This window comes from Apodemus sylvaticus, chromosome 23, assembly GCF_947179515.1.
Source record: "Apodemus sylvaticus chromosome 23, mApoSyl1.1, whole genome shotgun sequence".
NCBI lineage: Eukaryota > Metazoa > Chordata > Mammalia > Rodentia > Muridae > Apodemus > Apodemus sylvaticus.
Window position 1 is genome coordinate 33277764 of NC_067494.1, and position 22766 is coordinate 33300529.

General features: G+C 45.9%; 1 protein-coding gene across 7 annotated transcripts in view; it reads right to left on the reverse strand.

Moving 5' to 3' along the window:
* Positions 1 to 20579, reverse strand: part of LOC127674161 (UL16-binding protein 1-like) — a 564502-nt gene extending 543923 nt beyond the window's left edge. For 5 of the 7 annotated variants that reach the window (XM_052170013.1, XM_052170014.1, XM_052170012.1 and 2 more), the window contains exon 1: positions 20307 to 20579. In XM_052170013.1, coding sequence (XP_052025973.1) covers positions 20307 to 20403 — 97 coding nt within the window. In that variant the 5' untranslated portion in view covers positions 20404 to 20579. The remainder of the gene's footprint in view (positions 1 to 20306) is intronic. The other 2 variants (XM_052170017.1, XM_052170018.1) reach the window with 2 other exon arrangements.
* Positions 20580 to 22766: the final 2187 nt, after the last annotated feature.

The window sequence follows — 22766 nt, forward strand, 5'->3', positions numbered from 1 at the left end:
TCTCTGCCACCCATCTGCCCTACAGGTAGATGGGCAGAGAACAGAAAGGTTGGCAAACTTGAGAAGATCATTCCTGGCCTGTTCTACATTCTGTGTGCTACTATTCCCTGTCAGTCCAGGAAAACATTACAAGGGGCTTGCAGAAAAAGAGAGACCCTGAGAAGGCAAAGAAAATTACATATGTACTGGAAGGACGCTGGAGTTGAGTAGAAGCAAAAACACAGAAGACAGCAGGGAGGTTGAGGTCATCTTAAAACCAACTTCTGAGCCAGGGACATGGCTTCTGAAGAGCTCTGAGTGCACTGCTGTGACAGGAGGGAGGGGGACAGGGAGGGAAGGCAGAGGGGAGGGGGAGGGCACAAAGGAAAGAAGGTTGGGAGAGAGGGGAGTGGAGGGGAGGATGGGAAAGGTGACTGGATGTGGAGAAAGGAGATGGGGAGAAATGAGAGGTCAGGAAAGGGGGATAGAGGAAGGAGGATGGGGAGGAGAGGGGGATGGAGAGAGGGCAGGGGACGGGAGGGGGAAGGGAAGGGGAGTAGAGGGAATTGTGGAAAAGGGATGGGGATGGGGAGAGTCAGGAGAGGAGATGGAACAAGGGGAAAGAAGGTAGGAGAGAGGAATGGAGAAAGGCAGAACAAGAGGAATGAGAGAAAAAGTGAGAGAAGGAAGGAGAAAGGGAGAGAGAACAGAAAGGAGGAAAGGACATTCCTGTCCCATGTGAAGCTTTGTAGGGCTTTAAGCAGATGGCAAATATTGTGTGTGATTGTCTTTCCTTTCGTTCACCTCATCTTTCATTTTGTTTTAGGTTTTCTTCTTTCTTTCTTTCTTCTTTTTATTATTTTTTTTGAGACAGGATCTCAGTCTCTAACTTAGGTTTGTCTCAAAAACAAAGTGATTCTCCAGTCTCAGTTTCCTAAATGCTAGTGTGTTTAGAGTTATTGCTATTTTATGAAGGTTTGCCTATGTATGAGTGTGCACCACATGTGTACCCTCAGAGCCCAGTCCAGGGCATGGGGTTCCCCAGAACTAACGTTACAGAACCTTGTGAGATGCCCTATTGGTGTTGCACTTAGCACCCAGACAGGTGATCTGCATAATCAGTCAATACTCATAACTCCTGAGTTGGGAATATCTCCAGCATTGCTCCCTGGGTTCTTATCCTTTTTAACATTATGGGTTAAACACAAGACATTGTGTTTTAACGGGTAGCATCTGTTTTCACCTGTAAAATGAACAGGGATTCTTAAATATACTGCTGGAGCTTCCTGACCTTAGGGTAGATGCTGTCATTTTGAGACAATGAACAGGAAGATCGTGTGGTGGTGGTGACCAGGTGATACTCAATGACCTCGGCTCTGTGGTCAGTAGCTCTCTCAAGCTTTGTCTAAGGCCCGTCTTGTGGGAACCCCCTAGGTAAGCCCTGGGCACCCCAACTTCAGCTGCAATTGCTTCCTTTCTCCTTCCCAGCCACTGAGCGATTTCACCATTGCTATTACTGGACAGAAACCTCCTTCAGGGAGTGACTATGTCTATTCAGAAAGCTATATACCCAGAAAAAATTCTCATGTGTCAAACAGGAGCCATGATTTTGAACTAAGTTATGTAGAACTTCACTCAATATCCAAACAGCTAGGCTGGGGCTTGTGTTTCTTTTTATAGATTATAGAAAGCTACACAGATGTTGACTGTGTATGGAAACACAGCTCAAATCCAAGGGCAGTTGCGTCTGTTTTGCCTGTAATGTGAGACCTGTGCTGCTCAATGATGCTCTGAAATATCACCTGCTTATTGCTCAGTCACGTGTATTTACCTAGGCTGGTGACAGCTGTTCTTAGGCCTCTGTCAGAGGCACTGCCATGTTTGGGTGTCTCCCAGGGGCTCACAGGCTGAGAGACTGTTCTCCGTGGTGGTGGCTTTGATGTGGTGAGAACTTTGGGACTACAGAAATGTGGAGGGATCATGGGGTCATTACCTACAGAAGGGACTAGATTTCATAGGCCCAAGCTATCTCTATCCAAGAGCTGTTATAAAAGAACATTGCCAATCACCACCACTTCTCCGGCTTCCTGATAAGTGACTGCTCTGGTATGTGCTTCTGCCATTATGATGACATCAGAGGCTCATAGGAACCAAGCTAGGATGACACCATGACCCTAAATTTCTGAAACAGTCAGATAAATAGACCACAATGGTTTACATATTATCCAGACTTGAATATTGGGCTATAACAACAAAAATTGGACAATTACAGAGATTGACCACAGTAAATATCACCTTGGCTCACTAGGAAGGACTTATTTTTTCCACATATTAATATCTGCATATTGTTACTGGCTGACCAAGGTTTAATACACAGCCTTCTCTTTCTTCCCTACTGCCACCCCTCTATCATTTGGACCAAGGCAAAAAAATTACATCAAGGGGCAGGGACACCCCATCCAGGGATGAGGAGTCTGGAAGAGAGAACACAGGGAACACAGGGTGTTAGAGCGCCTTCCACAGGAGCTGTACAGGCGGGGGAGTTGCAGATTTGCTAAGCAAGCAGTGTTTCTTCCAACTCTGTGCCACAGTTTCTGCCCCACACTCTTGCCTTCTACCCTGGGGTAATCTGGTTTTTTTCCGGGCTGGGGTGGGAAGTAAAGGTGGCTTTGACCAGGTTCAGCTCGCATTGTTACCCCAGCCCACCCCACCCCACCCCGAGTACAATTGGGAACTGGCTCAGTGCCCACCTTCCTCTGGCCCCAAGCCACTGTTGCTGCTGTCCAGGGACTCGCAGTCCCAGTTCTCCATGCTCCCAAAGCCCTAGGCATATCAGGGACTGGAGTCAGGAACAGAACCAAGAGGAAGAGGAGGACTAGAAAGGATTCCAAAGGCTAGGCATGGTGGGGTGAGGCGCCAGGATGCTGACTGCTGAGATTATGATGAAGGAGCACAGAAGCTGTTGAAGGACAAGAGGGACAAGGATTTGGCATCAGTGTGGGCATTGTACAGGATCTAAGGCTCTGGGGGCCCAAAAGTCAAGGTCGCTTCCTGCTGTGAACACCTGGAGGGACACTCTCCAGCTAGCTTGGTCAGACAAGATTGCAGACAAGAGTGCTCTGCCTCTCAAAGGGTGAGCGAACTGGTGCCAACCCCCAGTCTCTGCCCGGACCTGTCCCTTTGAACCCTCTCTCACCCTGGCCCTGGCCCCAAGGAGGCCCAGAAAGCTCTGGCCCATTCCCTCTCTGCTAGCCTTGGCCACGCCCAATTTTTGGCAGCTTTCAGCTGCTGCCAAGGTCCCTGAAGGTGCTTGCTACAGGGGACGATCAAGGAAAGACTTATTTATTAGAGGGTCACAACGCTGGGAGAGGTGACTGCCCATGACAAGACTGGGAAAAAGAGTTTGGGGGACCTGGTGCAGTGTTGAGCAAGGGAGAAAGGTATTCCCAGCTTCTGGGAGCCCAAGTGCCAAAACACTACCAGGCGCACACCTGGATGCAGGTCGGACCCTGGCGAGGCAGCAGACCTTACTCATGAGCATCAGTCCTCCACTCATTGCTGGAACCATGCAATGCACTTTTGGTAACTGGTCCAAAGACAAGACAACTCAGAACCATCTGCTCCGGGTGTCCTCATCAGTGTTCCTGTTACTCTACATCCCCAGGGGATTAGAGTGTGGTTTGAAAAGGACATCAGTGCTTCCAATATGAGGTTGTCCTCTTCCAGAATGTTTGGGTAGGAGCTAGAGTTCACAGACTCCTATTCATTGCTCCTGGCCTCTGGTCAGGGAAAAGGGGGTCACATCAAATGGACACAGTGACTCACCTGCAGGCCCTAGGGGACAGAACACTGTAGGGCCGGTGCCTCCCAAACCCTCTGTGGCAGAGCCCTAGGCATCCGCAGGGTCTTACAGCTCCTCTCAAGCTTTGGGTTAGTGGGAAAAAAGCAGGGGGGGCGGGGGCGCAGGAGAATTCAACTCACTGGAACCCAGGACTGAGGTGTTTAGAAAAGTCTAATGCTATAGCCATCAGGGGTTTCATCATTCAGGAGAGGCAACAGGAAATCTACCTGGCAGCATTGCTGGAGGGCTGAAAGGGATTATTTAAGGTGGGAGGAGATTCAGATGGACTAGACTTGTTTGATTTTTGTTTTTTAAAAAAAATCTTTATTAATATAGGATCCTGGGACCCTGATTAAAGAAGACACTAAACTTACAGAGACTCTGTGGCCAGGAGGACAGAAACCAAACCAGATCAGGCAGGCAAGCATCAAATCTCTACAGGGCAGGTTTGCTTCTGACACAGGGCACTTGCCTGGGAATTCAGGCCACTGCCCTTTCCAGCCCCACCCCCACAGCCCAATTTCATCTTTTTGAATAAGTCTCATGGCTGGCTGGCCTGGAACTCACAGAGATTCTCCTGCCTTTGCCTTCCTAGTGCCTTCATGAAAGTCATAAGCCAGACAGCATAGCTCCTACCCCTGATATTTGTAAAATTAAACTTACAAGCCTGACTTTTAAACCAGCCAGGTCTTAGAACTACAGATGGACAGGAATCCAAGGTCTCCTCCATGCACCCTCATTTTACAGAGCACATTTATGGGCATCCCCCTCCCCCACAGGGGTAGTGGGGTAGGCTCAGATTAGAGACACAGTTGAAGACAGCTGCAAACTAGAGTGCTGTGCTTGCCTCTGGAGCTCCTGGACCTAAGAGCTAGAGTTCTCTCCTTACATGGAGACTTGCCACTTGCTAGGGGACATCCAACAGGGTGGTGAGATGAAATGCTTCCACAAGAGCAGCAGACATCATCATGCTATGTCTTTCACAGAGGTGCAGAGGGCTGGGGCCTGTGTGAGTGAATCTTCCTGCTGTCAGGGAGAAAGGAGAAAAAGAATCAGTTGACCAGGAAGACCCCCATTCTTCCTGCTAGGCTGGGCCTGTTGAGCATAGATATGGACAGGTTTCTGTCACCATTTTTTTCATGCTAGGAGTGAACATAGTGCTTAGGGCATGCTAGGAACAGCTCTGCTTCTAAGTGGCCACATCCCAGCCTCTCTCTCCCTCCTCTCTCTCCTCTTCCTTTACCTTTTTGATAGAAGAAAAAAAAAGTACTTCAAAGAAAATATGACATAAAGCCCTCCATCCCCCCAAAAAGTCTTTCTTTAAAGTGAATGGTAATAAACAAATGAAACCCTGATCAGTTTGGACCAGTTTGGGAATTAAAAAGAGTTTATTCAAATTTGTCCATTTATCCAACAGGCACCATCATGGGCTATGTAAGCCATCTAGCTTTCTTTAGTCAGTATCTTTATTTTTTGAGATAGGGTCACATGTATCCCAGGCTTGCCTAGAGCTTAAAATACCTCTTGAATTTTGTGGAAGTCTGGGATCACAGGCGTGCATGGTGAATTGTGGTTTGCACTGTGCTAGGGATCAGATTGAGTCAAGTGTTTTCTGCACAGTAAGCAAGAATTCTAACTGAGCAGGTGCCTCAGCCTCAGTCAGTGAGTCTTTCTGCTAATAAAATAGCCAGCCCCAGGGTCTCTGAATTTGAGGCCAGTCTAGTCTACAGAGTAATTCCAGAACTGCCAATGCCACACAAACCCTATCCAGAAAACTTAAAAATTTAAAAATAATAAAATAAATACAATTAAATTTAAAAATTAACAAAACCAAAACCCCTGTTTTCCCCTGAAACAAGAAAGGGTTGTGTTCCCTGATATTGGATAATTTTGTAGGGTTTTTTTCCTTATCCCAGAGAAATCTATCCAGAACCTGCTATATTGATGGAGACAATACCAGACCAACACACATGAAGCTCTGGGTTCCCCACAAGGAAACACCCCACAGAAACAACTGTGTGGCACACATGTACTCTGAGCACTTGGAGAAAGGGGCAGGAAGATCAGACATTCAGGTTCATATCAGATCCCACAGAGAATGCAAGACATTGTTTTTAAAACAAAAAAATTCTGAGCTTCTGGGCTGGAGGGCTGACTCAGCAGTGACAAGTATTTAACTGGCTTACAGGGGACCCAAGTTCTATCCAAAGGACGCATGACTGGCAGCTCACAACTCCAGTTCTGCAGAGATCTGACGATGTACACATGGCTTTTAACATAATAGAAGTACATTTACATTTTTTAAAAAAGAAAATTACATCAATGTAACTATTCACATGACTGAGTCAAGTTTTTAGACCATGATTTGATATATGAAATAGATAAAAGTGTAAAGAGTATATTTGCCAGGCAGTGGTGAGACCAGCCTTAATTCCTAGCACTAGGAAAGCAGAGGCTGGCAAATCTCTGAGTTTAAGGACAGCCTGGTCTACAGAACAAGCTCCATGAAAGCCAGAGGTGCATAGAAAAACGATGTCTAGAAACAAAAAGAAACAAAACAAAACAAAATAACATAAAATAAAATAAAATAAAATAAAACAAAAACATTTTTCATACACCAGTAAAAAGCATTCTAGAACTTAATGTTCTTTCCAGAGAGGGTACTGTACCAACAGGACTGTGTGCTTTTTTGCTCTGTGAAAAAAAACCAACTACCTCAGACAGAAAGACAGACAGACAGACAGACGGACAGACAGATGGACTGGTGGATGGACAGACAGAGGGATGGACAGACAGACAGACAGGAATATAGGGAAATTGAGAGATGATTTATTTTTTCCTGTTGGGTCCTTAGAAGAAGGCTTGTCATCCCTGTACATGATCTGTTCCTTCCCAGGATCTGTCACTCGAAAACTTTCACACAGATTTACATGTGTCTGTGGGTTGTGCTGTCTAGCAACAGTTCTGGGCCTTTGGTTGAGATGTTCTCTTGGCAACAAGCGGGAACATGGGAAAAGAATGGCCTTATCCCCTCAGAAGCTCCACATTTCAGTGAACACCCTTCAGTCATGGCTCATGCTCCTGAAACTTAGTACTCAGTTTCTGCATGGAGACCACTGCTGTGTCTGTCCCCCACTGGGGAACTCTGCTTGCTTCATTGTCTTTTAGTGTTCATGCAAGGGGGTGTTCTCCTGTGGTTACCTTCATCTGGTGCTCTAATATTTTACAGTTGCTTCTCCCTCAGGCATTTCAGTTGTACTCGGTGAGGAAATGAGTTTCCCATCTTTCCCTACAACTTAGTGTACACTTCTCCTGAGTCCCCCAGAGTCAACCCATCAGCTTCAGATGAGTACTGAGACTAATTCTGCGCTGTATTCTCTATGATTGCCTTAACTTTACCTTTCCACATTAGTGCTGTGACATTAGGAACACGACTGTCAGATTTCGAAAGTGCTCTCTGAGCTTCCCCCAATGTCTCTGTGGTTTCAGGGCTGCTACCTTGAATTAGAAGGCTCCTGGCATTTTACCCTTCTGTTTGGTGACATCCACTGGAGAACGAGTTCTCAGAACACATCACGTAGTTATAGCATGTAACCCATAGTATGAGGCTCCAATGAATTTTCAAGCTAATAACCTCCACTATTGCAGACATTTTGTTCTTGTCTATTTGCTGGAGGCTTGGGTTAGCAGAAACTGTCTAAGACATCTGATCAGTTGTTCTACCCAGGTTTTATGTGACTGTGTTTAACTCTGTTTTTAAAACCTGCTGGTCATTTTTCACATATTAAAATATGTTCTAATTTTCTTATCAAGAGTCATTGCGTGTCCCCAGGTGGGCTATGCAGTAAAACAGGTTTTGGGAAGTCACCCCAGCTCTGATAAGTACCTTCTCATGGGACTCCTCTTAGCAACCAAAAAAAAACAAAAACAAAAAACAAAAAACAAAAAAACCCGCAGTGGATCCCCAAGATGAATATTTGCACAGTTGCTACATTGGTCTGTCATTAAGTTCTATTTCAGGGGTGTGTGAGAGTGTGTGTGGTTGTGTTACAAATCTGTTATTCTTGGGAGGTACCTGGTACCTTCCCCATTTGTGACTCAGGGCCTCAAATGCGACTTTCCAGTCCTTCCCTTTTCTAACGCTTAGCTCGAAATCAGGTTATAGGAGTCTGGCTTCACAAGAAAGCCTTGATTGAGATCAGGCCCAGTTGAGGAGCCCCCAGAGGGTGCCTTGAATATGAACCTGGATGCAGGGCCAAAGCTGACCAATACCTGGCTCGCCATCAGCACCTGAGTTACTTCTCCAGCTTGCCCACAGAGTGTAGACAGCTTGTCCTCTAGGCTCTGACTGGCTCCACTCCACTGCCCCTGATGCTCTACTTGGTGGTCACCCCATGGCACTGGCATGTCTAAAGTGCTAGAGTCTTCGGCTCTAGAGGCACTCTCACTGTCCAGGGCTCTCTTCATGGACTCCAACCCTGTCACACAGTGCCAAGTCTCAGATGCTCTCCATCACCCCTTCACATCTTCAAAACCACCACCTTCAGACTGGCTGCTACACTGACTAGTTCAGATACCAACACGAGGTCCAACCTGACCGTGTATAGAACTCAGGTTCTTTGTACAGACACTCAGGAAACACTTTCCAGATGATCTCACCTCAGCGATGCTGCTCTCTCCTGATGACTGCTAAAGATCACCATTCCCTTACTTCCCATATCCATTCTTCCCTATGCTGTGAGGTGTTTCCTGCATCTTGGATGACGAAATGTGGATGTTTGGTCCATTAAATTCTTTGACCCACATGCCTTGGGCTCTTCCTCCTGGGACAACATTTTGGTGGGCTGGTTGGGAACCTCTCTTCTTGTCTCCTTTGGCCCATCTTTCCTCTGTGCCTAGTGGCAGTTGATGCAACAGGCCCTGAGCAGCTGAAGATTTCTGTCTGGGAAGGGTTTGAAGTGAGAGCCTAACTGTGGTTCTGAAAATGATTAGCTCTTGATCCCACCAGAGAAATCTGAAAGTCACTTCTTAGCTTGTGCCCTGACATGTCATGACCCCTGACTAACAAAGGTGATTTAGAGCTCCAGGTCTCCAAACCTCCTCTCAGACAGACCCATATTTAGGGTCGACAGCCATTATTGCATGGAGCATGGGGGGTAATGAGACAGAGAAAGTAAATGGACAGTCCTAACTGGCTGTGTGAAAATACCTTTGCAATTATTCTGAGGATGGAGAGAAGCTCAGTGTCCCTGCATGTGTCATCATGGGAGGGCGTGCAAGTGAGGTGCTCACAAGTTTCCTCCAGTCCATTCTCATGGTCTGAGCAGAAGATAGCTGACTGAACTTGAAGCCAGACTCTCAACAGGTCAGTTTTAGTTGCTAGAAAGATGCTCAGTGGGAAACTGGCACTTGCCATGCTGACATGGGGAGCGGAATTCCCATCCCTAGTACCCACTGGGACACCTATTGCCAGTCCTCCACAGAACAACCCTACCAAGGACCAAATGAAACCTCAGCCTTCTCCTTATGTCTTTGGGTACAACATTTCCTCTTGACATATAGGAAAACGCAGATAATAAAGAATGTGAAAATGAGTCCCACCATGATAAATACTGCCTTATGAGAAAATTGCCTGTTAGGTGGAAACTGGGTGGGTGATGTAAGCTGAGTAATATTCAGGGACCTTGTTGTTGACCCTTAAAGTACGATAGGAAAGTTCTCGATAAAGTTTGAAAACACACCTCCATCAGCACCTTCTCCCCACCAGCAGCCATGAGGCACTCACATATAAGAACTATTTTACAAAGTCCTGAGTAGAGAGAGAAGTGGGAGTTGTATTTATGATGTCTTGACACAGCTTATTTCATTACAATAAAAAGTTGATGTCTATCAAACTATCACAAAATTTGATAAATGTACTGTGGATATCACTTTCTGGATGTTGGGAAATTAGTGATTTTTAATGGTGTCAGAGTAAGATAATAAATCCTTTAGGAGTGATGGTGGAGCTGGTGGGAGGACAGCTCTACCTGAGGATGAGGAGACTGGAAGGGTACAGTGATGCACACAGGCTTGGGGCTCATTAGCAGGCCATGTATAGCCTGGACCACTGGGTTATAGGGAATGAGAGGGAAGGAGGAGTCCCTGTGATCATCACTGTCTTTCCAGACAGGAACACTACCAGACTTCACTCAGTCTATCGAATTAGAATAACTAACTGCCTTCTGATAATCTAGGTAATATCTACTTGGCTTTTACTTGTGCCGCTCTAAGATTTCATTGAGTTTCTCAATGCCTTCTGCTATGGAGAAATTCAGATGTTTCATTAATTTCACATCTTTCCATTCAATCATGATAGCCCCTGTCACAACATTAGTCAGTCTCCAGATCATATTCATTGCGTCCAAGATGAAGAAGTCCTTTTCACTGATGTTGAATAGCCAGGAGGCACCAATAATTTCTCCTTGGCTGTGCTGACAAACCATGGCCTGTTTGCCACTCCAACTCCTGTGGAGTCTCTGTGACATGGCAAAAGTCTTGCTTTCAAACTTGAGGTGTGTGTTCCTTTGAACTTAGCCTCCTGGAGGTCCCTGGCATCCTGCTTCTGCAAGCTGTTCCAGTGCATTGATCAAATTCTGTGGATTTGGGTTCTGTGCATTGTCTTTGATGATTTTTATGACTCTTCAGATGCACACATGTCACAAGGGAGATTTAGCTTACAAGTACATTTAGTGACTAATATCAAGTACTGTAGTATAAAATATGTCAGACAGCATCTATGTTCCCGGGTATGAAAATCTAGCTGAACACACAGGGGAAATAGGACACATGGAGCATTCAACATGGACCTGGTATGCAGAAAAGACCCTGGAATAATGTTGCAGCCTGGCATGGAAAGAGATGTGCCAGTTGTGAACTCGACGCTCATCCCTGTTCCCACTGGGCCCCTTCACACAACACTGTTGGGCATCAGATCTTAGGTTCTCCCACGCTAAACCACACACCTAATCCAGAGAACTCAAGGATAGATCTCTGCCTGTCTATGACCTGCTTGAAGTCCCAGTCTCTCTCCCCTTCTTTAGGTTCTTTGACCTAGCACATGCATAGTCCCTGGATTCCCAGATTTTCACTAACATCTAAAGAGGATACAGTACTCTAGTGCTATCCTATTATACAGAATGCACAAGGAAGCAGACAAGCCCTAATGGAGCATATACACATTTAGTGTCCTGTGTTTGTATGAGCACTGCAATCCAAAAGTAAATAATATTTTATGAAAGGAAACCTTTAGAAGTATACTATTTAATTAAACTTAAAATGCAAAAGAAATGTTTAAAAATTGTTTGTCCTCTCTCCCACCCCAAAACTTCAGCTGTGAAGTACAGTGATGCAGGTTTGGGACCCCATTCCTGTTCCCTTCAACCAGCTTCCTCTTCCTTCCCTTCTCTGCCTCTGCCACATGTTTTCTCTCTATCTCACCCCTACCCTACTTTCCTTATGCTAACACTCTAAGGCTTGAATTTCTCCATGAGTGGCTGGGATTCCTTCTCACTGAGTAGGCCCCACCAGCAGATTTGGTGGGGAAGACCGGGAGCCCTCTGAAACTCAAGACTAACTTTGTGGCTGTGAACTAAAGTCACAAATTGCCACTTAGGTGGATCAGGATGAAATATGCATTAGTGTTCTGTAAGAAAAGCCACTTAGAAGTTTAAGTAAAGAAAACTGATGAGGAACATTGAGTAACGAAGGTGACTTGAAGAAAGTATTCCTGACTTCAAATATTTGTACCAATAAAAAATGATGATGAGGATGATGATGATGAGGATGATGATGATGAGGAGGAGGAGGAGGCAGAGGATTGCAAATGTCTTAGAAGGAAGTATTATAGACTAACCTCCAGAATTTAGTAAGGAAATCATTTTCATAACGTCTTAAAAAAAATGCCACAGTGATGCTGATTAGACAAGGTCTCTAAGATGCTTGGGATCCTCCAAGTAGACTCAACAGGCTTACCAGTGACTCAGACCTTTTGTATTTTTATTTTCTGTGTATAAGTATTTGCCTGTGTATCAGTAAATGTCTTTGTACCACCTGCATGCAGTGCATGTGGTGGCCTGTAGGGGTGAAAATATCCCTGGAAATGAAGGTGTACCCAGTTGCCTCTGCCTTGCTAGTGCTGACAAGAAAGCACACAGCACCATTCCCAGCCATTTACAGGAGGTCCAAGGATTAGCTCAGGGTCTCACAATTGTGAAGCAGGCAGTGTAAACTCAGCATTCTCCTCATGCTTTGGACACAGGTCTTTTAGTCATCAGCAAAGTGCCAAAATTCTGTGGAGTTTGCCTATGTCTTACAGGAACGACTGGCAGGAATCTGGTCAGAGACTAGTCCATACTGCATGAAATACAGAATCTAGAACCTCAAAAACTCGTAGTGAGGGGTGTGTGTAAAAAGGCTCATAGAAGTATACATGTCAACAGAGATGTATAATGAAATTAGGAGTGTGGCTTTGTTGGAGTAATTGTAGGCAATTCAGAGGAAGTGGGTTACTGGAGCTAGCCTCAAGTTTGAAAAACCAGTTTGCAACTCAGAGTTTCTATCTTCTCGTGGTCTTTATGTAGGAATGTAGAACTCTCAGCTACATATCTGCCTGTGTGCTGCCATGCTGCCCAGCCTAAAGGGGGGTGGGAATGCTAAACCTCTAAAATGGGAAGTAAGGCCCAATTAAATTATTACTGGGTCCTCCTTAGGACACTAACTGTATCAGGGTTTTGCTTCTGTCTATAGACACCATGACCAAGGCAACTCTGTGAAGGACAGCATTTAATTGGGACTGGCTTACAGGTTCAGAGGTTCAGTCCATTGCCATCAAGGTGGGAACATGGGAGTGTCCAGGCAGACATGGTGCAGGAGTTGCTGACATCTCTACATCTTTATCCAAAGGATGCCTGGTGCAGACTGTCCTAAGACAGCTAGGAGAAGGATCTCAAAGTCCACCTCCATAGTGACACACTTCCTCCAACCAGGCCACACCTGCTCCAACAAGGCCAAGCTTCCTTACTCCTGGTCACAGATCTAAAAGGGCCTCTCCACAACTGCTTAGGGATCCTGGGCCAAGTACACGGACTCATAAAGGACTTTTCCAATCATCCAGTCCTGGACACTGAGGTCCTGGGTACACAGATGGTAACAGCTTCGAACAAGACAGAGCTATGTGGGGGAAGCAGTGTGTCCGATTCTGGACCTGCTTGGGCTTCCGTCCAACAAACTGGAACTTCAGCCCAAACAGCAGAGCTAATTGCCCTGACCAAGACCCTCAACCTGAGCAGGGACCAGAATGCCAATATTTATACTAATAGCAGATATGCCTTTGCCCCAGCACATATCCACGGGGCCAGGTATCAGGACAGCAGCTGCTTATGGCTGAGGGAATGACTATTAAAAACAAGCAAGAAACTAGGCTTATTACAAGCCCACTGGCTGCCCCCAAAGTTAGAAATTATTCTCTGGACTGGCCACCAGAGGGCAGTAACAGCCGAAGCCAAGGGCAATCAGAGGGCAGATGAGGCAGAAAGGCCAGGTTTAGTCCCACACCAGACCTGACCCTCTGGTGCCAGAACCTGGGCCTCCCTCTCTACAAGAGAAGCCTGAGCATTCTCAAGAATACAAAAAGCACATGAAACTCAGATACCAATGACTACAAATCAGAGACTGGTGGATGACCAACCGGGACTGTAAATTAATCCTGTCGCCTTGCCCAGAACCTGCTCAGACACACTTACCAAACCAGTCGCCTGGGTATGAGGAAAATGGAGGACCTCTTTAGACATGAGAGGGGAATAGGACAGACCATGCCTTGAAGGAGCAGGAGGGTGAGATGGCCAAAATGTAGGTGCAAAGGGAACTCAGCCCCATGGGAGGGGCTGCTGAGATGGAATCAGGACAGCAAAGGCAAAATACAGATTTAGTAAGGACTAACTGAGGAATATAGTGTGTTATTCCTCAATATAGTTATAGTGTGAGGGAAGTGTGTTAGCAATGTGGAAGTTTAGGAGTGACCCAGCCATTGAGTTATCTAGACATATTAAAAATAAGCTAGTGTGTGTGTGTGTGTGTGTGTGTGTGTGTGTGTGTGTGTTTTACATTCCTGTATCCAGAACACTTGGGTAGGTGGCAAAATGTATGCATGTGGCAAAATGTAGGCCTATGTACCTGCTTGGGAGCATAGAATACTTTTAATATTTACTGTATCATTTGCTTCTCAAGTTACACAGGGAATGGCCAAGACCATTTGTGGAAGACTGGAAATTGCATTGTGCTTATAGGCCCCCAAAAAGAACAGTTGCATAGGATGAATAGAACTCTGAAAGAAAACCTTATCCAATTAATCATGGAGACTTGCAGGGACTGGGAGGCTCTCCTCCCCTTCACCCTCAAAATGGTCAGGAACATGCCCCTATATCTTGGGACTGACCCCATTTGAGATCATGTATGGGAGACTCCCTCCCATGATTCCCAAGTAAAATCAGACATATTAGCTTAAATGACTGATAGACATTTATTTGATTCCCTCAGTGCCTTAGCTTATACCTAGAAGGAACACTAGCCACACCTGAGAGACAGCTCTGAGGCTGCTCCTCTTCCTACTCCTCATAATTACCTACAGGTGACTGGGTACTTGTAAATAAATATCAGAAACAGAGTCTTTAACACCCCCCACCCCTCCCAGTAATAATCATATGTAGTTGTGCTAACTACACCCACTTCACTTAAGGCAAACAGAATTGCCACCTGCCCCACCACACCCAAGCTTGCCTCAAAGACCCTCCTTCAGAACCAGAGGACTTCATAACCATATGGCAGGTAGTCAAGGACAAAAACAATCCTCTGAAACTCAAATTGCAAAGCTTGTTGTTCTAATAGCCTTGCCTTTAACCAATAGCTGCTCCTCCTCTAACACCCCTCACCAACCTTACGTGCTAACTGGGATGATCTATAATGCCCCTGTGGGTGACATCCTTCAGCAGGTGCATAGGGTGGCCCCCACAGGCACCTGGTATCCCAACCTCATCTTCGACCTCTAGGACCTTGTGGTCTAGCACCCACCTAAAGGAACATTATTAACATGTCTGTTCAGGCCATAGAAGTGAAGTGGCAATATTAGGAGGGGTGGCCATGTTGGAGTATGTGTGCAACTGTGGGTGTGGGCTTTAATACCCTAGGCCTAACTGTCTGGAAATGAGTCTTCACTAGCAGCCTTCAGATGAAGATGTAGAACTCTTAGCTCTTCCTATATCATGCCTGCCAAGATGCTACCAAGCTCCCACCTTGGTGATAATGGACTGAACCTCTGAACCTGTGAGCCAGCACCAATTAAATGTTTACCTTTTTAAGACTGCCATGGTCATGGGGTCTGTGCACAGCAGTAAAACCCTAACAAAAACAGAAGTTGGTACTGGGAGTGGGGTATTGCTGTGATAGTCCTGATCATGCTTTTGTTTAGAAGAACATGGATTTGAGGACTTTGAATTTGGAAAGTAGAGGACTGCTTTAAATGGAGCTAAATGGGCCTAGTAGCAGTATGGAAGCTGTTGTTGCTGAGAATAATTTGAACTGTGCATACCTGGCCCAAGAGGTTTCAGAGGAGAAGAATTTCAGTTTGTAGTACACAGGTTGTTTTGTGGTATTTGGGTGCAGAATGTGGCTTCTTGCCCTTAGCTGAAGAGTCTACCTAAGGCTAAGATAGAGATTTATCAAGGAAGTCTCAAAATAGCCCATCATGGACTTTGTTCTATGGTTCAATCTCATGAAAAGCATTTTGAGTAAGTGTAGCAAGTTTGGAAAGGAAAAATATAAAATACATGGTTCAAGTATTAAAGGGGCACCAAGACATGAAATGGAGCCAAATCCTGTGATATAGGAGATAGCAGATTAAGGAAATAGGACTTAGGTGCAAGAGCCTACACAGGTAAATTTAGATTCAGGCGTACACACACCTTTAATTTCAGGAAACAGGCAGGCAGATCTCTGAGTTCAGGGTCAATCTACAGCACAAGATCCAGGAGAGCCAAGCTAAGGCAGAGAGGGAGTTGGAAAACAGAAAGCTGGTAACAGAATAAGGGGGAGCCATGCTGCAGCCCCAAAAAGCAGCAGAACATGCCAGCTTCAGCCATGTGGCCCTGGCTTTGGAGTCCAGCATAAAAGAGACTGATGAGAAAATTGATGCTGGTTAGCTGGAGCTAAGAAATTAGTGGTTATTAAGAAGAGACCAGCATCACTGTGCTGAAATGTTGTGGGAAGCATATTATGAGAGCAAAAACCAGCTGTGTTCCAGAGATAGCCAAGGTTGTACCACATGCTGAAGCTGTACCTGGTAATGTGTAAGAATCACCCAGGTAGTACTGGTTTTGAAGGCATGAAGAGGTCATGCAGAGCAGCTAAAGTTTGGGACTGTGAGAGACCATGGAAGGCCACTGGTGAAGGTGCAGCTACAGTTGCAGCTGATGGCCCAGGACTGAATGGGTCATGCAAAGGAGTTGGAGCTTGGCACCATGAAGAAAGCCTATAAGAGGCTATTGGTGAAGCCTAGTTTCGGCAGAAGGCCCCAGTGTATTGGAGATACCAGTACCATGGGATGATCAGCAGACACAGCGGCAGCAACAGAGTAGATCAACCTGAGCTTAAATGCTACCGAGGGCAGAGCTAGAGAAGTGATTCCAGCCCCTTGGAAGAGCCCAGAAGATAATGTCTGGGTACAAGACATTAAAACAAGAAGCTATAACATCAAGTTGCTTTGGGGAACCCAAGATGTTTGAGATGCCTGAGATTTAGGCATTCTGCTGAGGGAAGCTGCGAACAGGGAGTGAAACTAACCCAGGAGAAAGAAGTTTGTTGCAGTAAACAAAGGTGAATAAGGAATTGGAGATATGAAGACAGCTTTAACATCAGACATGGAGGTGGAGAATTTGTAGTTTACCTAGTTTGTTCCCTTCTTGCTTTGGGAATTATAGTTAAATGGTGGCATATATCTCAGAACAGACCTTGAATTTTGGACTTTTATCATTGTTGAGACTGCTATAGCCTCTGGGGACTCTGAAAGTTGGACTAAATGTATTTTGCATAATGCTGATTAAGTGTGACCCCCATTGACTCATAAGTTTGAACAAGCCTATGGGGGTCAGGGAGTGAAATGTCATAGTTTGTAAGTGCTTGGGCCAAGAAAGTGGCGATATTAGGGGGTGTGGCTATGTTGGAATGGGTGTGGCACTGTGGGTTTTGATACCCTGGTCTTAGATGCCTGTATGTGAGTCTTCCACTAGCTGCCTTCAGATGAAGATGTAGAATTCTTAGCTCTGCCTGTACCATGCCAACGTAGATGACCCCATGCTCTCATCTTCATGATAATGGACTAAACCTATAAACCTGTAAGCCAGCCCCAAGTAAATGTTTTCCTTTATAAGACATGCCATGGTTGTGTTGTCTGTTCACAACAGTAAAATCCTAACTAAGACATGGCCTAACAAACTCCAGTAAGGAGATCTACAGTAGACAACTACAGTGAGGAGATCTACAGGAGACATCTAGAGCGAGGACATCTACAGGAGACATCTACAGTGAGGACATTTACAGGAGACATCTACAATGAGGACATCTACAGTGAGGACATCTACAGTGAGGACATCTACAGTGAGGACAACTACAGGAGACATCTACAGTGAGGACATCTACAGTGATGACATCTACAGTGAGGACATCTACAGTGAGGACATCTACAGGGAGGACATCTACAGTGAGGACATGTATAGTGAAGACATGTACAGTGATGACATCTACAGGAGACATCTACAGTGAGGACATCTACAGAAGGAAGGCAGAGCTCACTAGCACAGGAAAGACTCACAACTCCACACCATCTTCAGGTGGTCAAAACTGCTTCTAATGTAGAAAAACAACCACAACCCACCAAAGGGACCATGATCTTTAGAGGAATTCAATGAGAAAATGGAAGCAAGAAATAGAAAAGGGGCTTGTTTCCCCAAAGTGAAGTTCATCAATTTTGAATGATGAGAATTTCTTCCAGATGACTAACCAAGATCCTACCTCTAGATGGAGCCTCTTGGTGAAAACACCATTGAGAGGCCACATCTGAAAAAACCCAGGTATGCTACCTGCAGATCTTCTCTTCCCTGTTTATTCCCCCGTATCCAATGCTCCAGTCTCAGCACCAGCTCTTTCAGTAGAGCACCCATGACATCTCTCCCTGTCCCAACCCCCAGCTCCCTTCTCCAGGTGATCACACAGGTCTTCCCCTGCTGCCTCCATCACCTTTTTAGTTGCTTATTTCCAACCCCAACTCCAGCAGTGCCCTGGGACCCTGCTAATGTAAGGATCACTTTGCCAGGGCCAGAAGCAGGGTAAAGGTGGACCTCCATTTCACCTTTGATCCTGGGATCCAATCCCATAGTTGCCTTCACAGATCTGTGGGTGGAAATCATCTGGGACCTCCCTTTCCTCTCTGACCCCAACCCCAAGGGGTCACAAAGTCCTTCTCTTCCAACCTTCCTTTCTCCAGATCATTCCAGTATCCCAGTTCCAATACCAGTAATCATTCCCCATGAGCATACCAGCTGAGCAGGCCAGGGAAACAGACAATACACAACTAATATAATCTCCAAAAATCCAGAGAGGAAACAGAAACCAAGGAATAAATTGCCCACTGATAAAAAGAAAGCTCCAGACATCAGCATCTAGACCTATAATTATCTCAAACCCAGATGCCTAGATGCCAGAGCAAAAACACAATCACTAACAACCAGGGCAAAATGTCTCCATCAGAGCCCAGCTGTTGCACCACACAAGGACCTGAATATTCTAGCACTTTTAAAGCACAAGAAAGAGACCTTAAAATAACTATATGAAGATGATAGAAGTCCTGAAAGAGGATATAAATAAATCATTTAAAGAAAATCAAGAAAAGAAAAATAGTTGAAGAGAAACAATAAAACTATTCTAGTCCTAACGATGGAAATAGAACCAATACAGAAAACAGAAACTGAAGGAATTCTGGAAATGGCAAATCCAGGAATTTGTGCAGGAAGTACGGAGTTAAACTTCACCAACAGAATAGAAGCTATGGCAGAGAGAATCTCAGGAATGGACAATACCACAGGAGAAACGGATACACTGGGCAAAGAAAACACTAAATCTAAAAACTTCCAGACACAGAACAATCATAATTGTTCCTGTCTGAAGGAACTGCAGGGACACAAATGGAGAGGAGCCTTAGGAAAAGGAGGTCCAGTGACAGGCCCAATTTGGATCCAGCTCAAGGGGAGGCTCCAAGGCCTGACACTATTACTAAAGCTATGGGGTTCACACAAAAAGGGGCCTATCATGACTGCCACCTAAAAGACCCAAAAAGTAGCTGAAAGAGTCAGTTGCAGATATTTACACCCAATAAAAGTTGCTGACCCCTGTGGTTAAATTAAGGAAAAGCTGGAAGAAGCTGAGGAGGAGGCAGACCCTGTAAGAAGACCAGCAGTATCAACTAACCTGGACCCCTGAGATCCCGCAGACACTGGGTCACCAACCAGCTGATGCAACCACAACCATCAAGCATGCACCAGCTGATATGAGGCTCCCAACACACATGCAGCAGAGGACTGCCAGGTCTGGAGTCAGTCAGAGAAGATGTACCTAACCCTGAAGAAATTGGTGGCCTCAGGGAGTGTGGAGGCCTGGTGGTTGAGGAATATGGCCTCAAGACAGCTTCCTGGGGGGGGGGGGAAGCGCTGGGGAAGGTGTGGGATCTGTAACAGTCAGAATGTGGACCAGGAGGGGCTGAAATCTGGACTGTAAATTAAGATTAAATAATTTTTTTAAAAAATGATTGTATACAATTTTGAAGATTATAATAAAAATTAAGTGGACCAATGAGATGTGAATTCTTTAGTGTCTAATAAGTGGCAACTGAAGGCCATGATCATCATAATCTTTTGAACTAAAAAATATATTTTAATCTTTGGAAAATAAAAAAAAACAAAAAAGAAAGAAAAGAAGGAAGGAAGGAAGGAAGAAAGAAAGAAAACAAATAACAGAACAGAAAAGAACAGAACAGAAAAGAAAGAAAAGAAAAGAAAACAAAACAAAACAAAAGAAAACAAAAGAAAAGAAAAGTCTGGCTTCTTCTAGTCTCCAGACTGAGGGGGTGCTGTCCTCCTACACTGTGTCCCAGGAAGTCACTGGCTAGCTCAAAATAGAAACAGCTGTGCTCCCACACCCCCACCTTCACATCTCCTGCCATTGCCAACCCTACCCCACCCCCACCCCAGGCTTCAGGAATTCACAAGGTAGCCTTTAACATAGAAAAATTGTGTTCCCCCTCCCAACATCAACCCTCTGCCCCCATCAGATCTCTGGAACTCACCTTGTCTCCCTGAACAGGGACAGACAGCAGGCACAGCAAGACCAAGTGTCAGGAAAGGACCTTGGCAGCAGCAGCCAGCTCCATAGCTCCTTCTCTGGACCCTAGTGCCCAAAGGCATGACTTTAACTGTCTGAAAGGGAGGGAAAGCCTTGGTCATATTCTGCTGATGGTCCGGACCTCAGAAAGGTTTTAAAACTTGGCTATGAGTTCAGGGCAATGCCTCCTCCTTGCTGTAGTGAAAACTGTAGCCCCTGCAGGCTGGTCCCTGTGCCCTGTGGACTGAGGTGTAGCCCTGCTCTTGTATCTAGTCTCAGTGCTTTGCAGGGTGGAGTCAGGAAGGAACGCAGCTGCGCATGGCATGTGCGCCCTAGCACGTGATGAGAAGATGAGAAGCTCAGGAAGATCAGGAAGGGGAAAGAGCAGGAAGAGCTGTGACAGGAAGTTGTTCCATGGCTACCAGGGGGGCGGGGTGAGTGACCCGAGGGAGCACAAGGTGGCAGGGAAAGGGATGGCACCAGGCGGGCATGGTGTGGAGACCTACAGAGAATCAGGAGCTCCAGGCTTCTGAGTCCTTGGTTTGCAGATTCCTCAGGAGCACAGCCATCAGCCTTAGTCGTGAGAGAACCCCAGCAGCAAACCTGGACAGAAGCCAAAGAAAGAGAGGAAGTCACCCTGGCTGCAGTGTGCTTGCTTCTGTGGAGACACCTCCACATGTGAATCCCAACACCTCTGGTGCCTCCAGCTTCCTGCTGCCCACCAGGGCTCCTTCAGCCCCTCTCTGGCTGTAGCTATCAGTTTCCCCACCCCACTTCTCTCTCTCAGAGTTGTTGACTGTCCAGTCAGCCTGCTCAGCTTTTCTTTCTTTCTTTCTTTCTTTCTTTCTTTCTTTCTTTCTTTCTTTCTTTCTTTCTTTCTTTCTTTCTTTCTTTCTTTCTTTCTTCCTTCCTTCCTTCCTTCCTTCCTTCCTTCCTTCCTTCCTTCCTTCCTTTCTATCAATACTGCCACCCCAATGCTCTTGTATTTTGAGAGCAGAGGTCAGCTTTGGTTATTCACAGGTCTTGAAGTGCATCATGTTTTTTGAAGCAGAGTCTCCTCTGAACTTAGGAGTTCCTGGATTTGGCTAGACTGGCAAGCTTTCAAAATCTGCAGATCTTCCTGTGTCCAGGATTACATCACAAACCACCATTCCTGGAGTTTTTCCTTGGTTGATGGAGGATGAAATGTAGGACCTCTTGCTTATAAGGCTGGAGTTTCAAAATGAAAGCAACTTCTCAGCTGCTGTGGTGGCCCTTGCCCTCTATCCCAGCTCTGGGGAGGTGGAGGCAGACAGGAGGACCCCTGGTGAATTTAATGCCAGGCAGAGTTCAGTGGTGAGATACTCTCTCAAAAACAAATCATGTGTGTGTGAGTGTGTGTGTATCACCTATATACACACATACACATGAATACATATATTATATGCATTCATATGTACACAGACACCAGCAAAAATCAGTTTCAGAGAAAATGTTACTAAGGCAGGCAGGGGTTGTGGACTCTGCTGACACTTGGCCCTTCTGTTTTCTGTTTCTGCCTCTCGAAGGGTGAGAGAACTGGTGCCAACCACTGACCTGTCCCTTAGAACCCTCTCTCATCTACTTGCTGCCTGCTGTGATCCCTAGAACCAGTGAGCAGCAGCTCCCAGGCCTGCTTTGATGGAAACACGGGAGGCACTTTTGGTAATAGGTCCAAAGACAACTCAGAACCATCTGTTTTGGGTCTCCTCATCAGTGTTCCTGTTACTCTACAGCCCCAGGGGAGCAGGGTGTGGCTTCAAAAGGACATCATTGCTTGCCAATGCAAGGTTGTCCTCTTCCAGAGGGTTTCAGTAGGAGTCAGAGTTCACAGACTCTGATTCATTGTGCCTGGTCCACGGTCAGGGAAAAAGGGTGCACATCAAATGGACACAGTGACTTAGCTGCAGGCCCTAAGGGTCAGACCACTGCAGGGCCAGTGCCTCCCAACCCCTCTGTGGTAGATCCCCAATCATCTGCGGGGTCCTAGAGCTCCTCTCATGCTTTGTGCTAGAGAAAAATGCAGGGATGCTGGGGTGGAGGGGGCAGGAGAATTCAATTCAATGGAACCCAGAACTGAGGTCTTGGAAAAGCAATAGTCATCAGGGGTTTCATCATCCAGGAGAGGCAACAGGAAGTCTAGCCTGGCAGAGAATGTTTAAGGTGGGAAGAGATTCAGATGGACTAGATTTGTTCTTGTGTTTTTGGTTTGTTTGTTTGTTTTTTACAGCTTTATTAATGTAGACCACTGAGACCCATATGGAAGAAAAGACCAAACTTACATCAGTCTCTGGACCAGCAGGCAGGAACCAAACCAGATCAGACAGGCAAGAATGCATTGCCACAGGGCAGGTTTGCTTCTGACCCAGGACACTTGCCTGGGAAGTCAGGCCACTGTCCTTTCCAGACCCACCCCCAAGGCCCAATTTCATCTTTTTGACCAAGTCTCATGGCTGGCTGGCCTGGA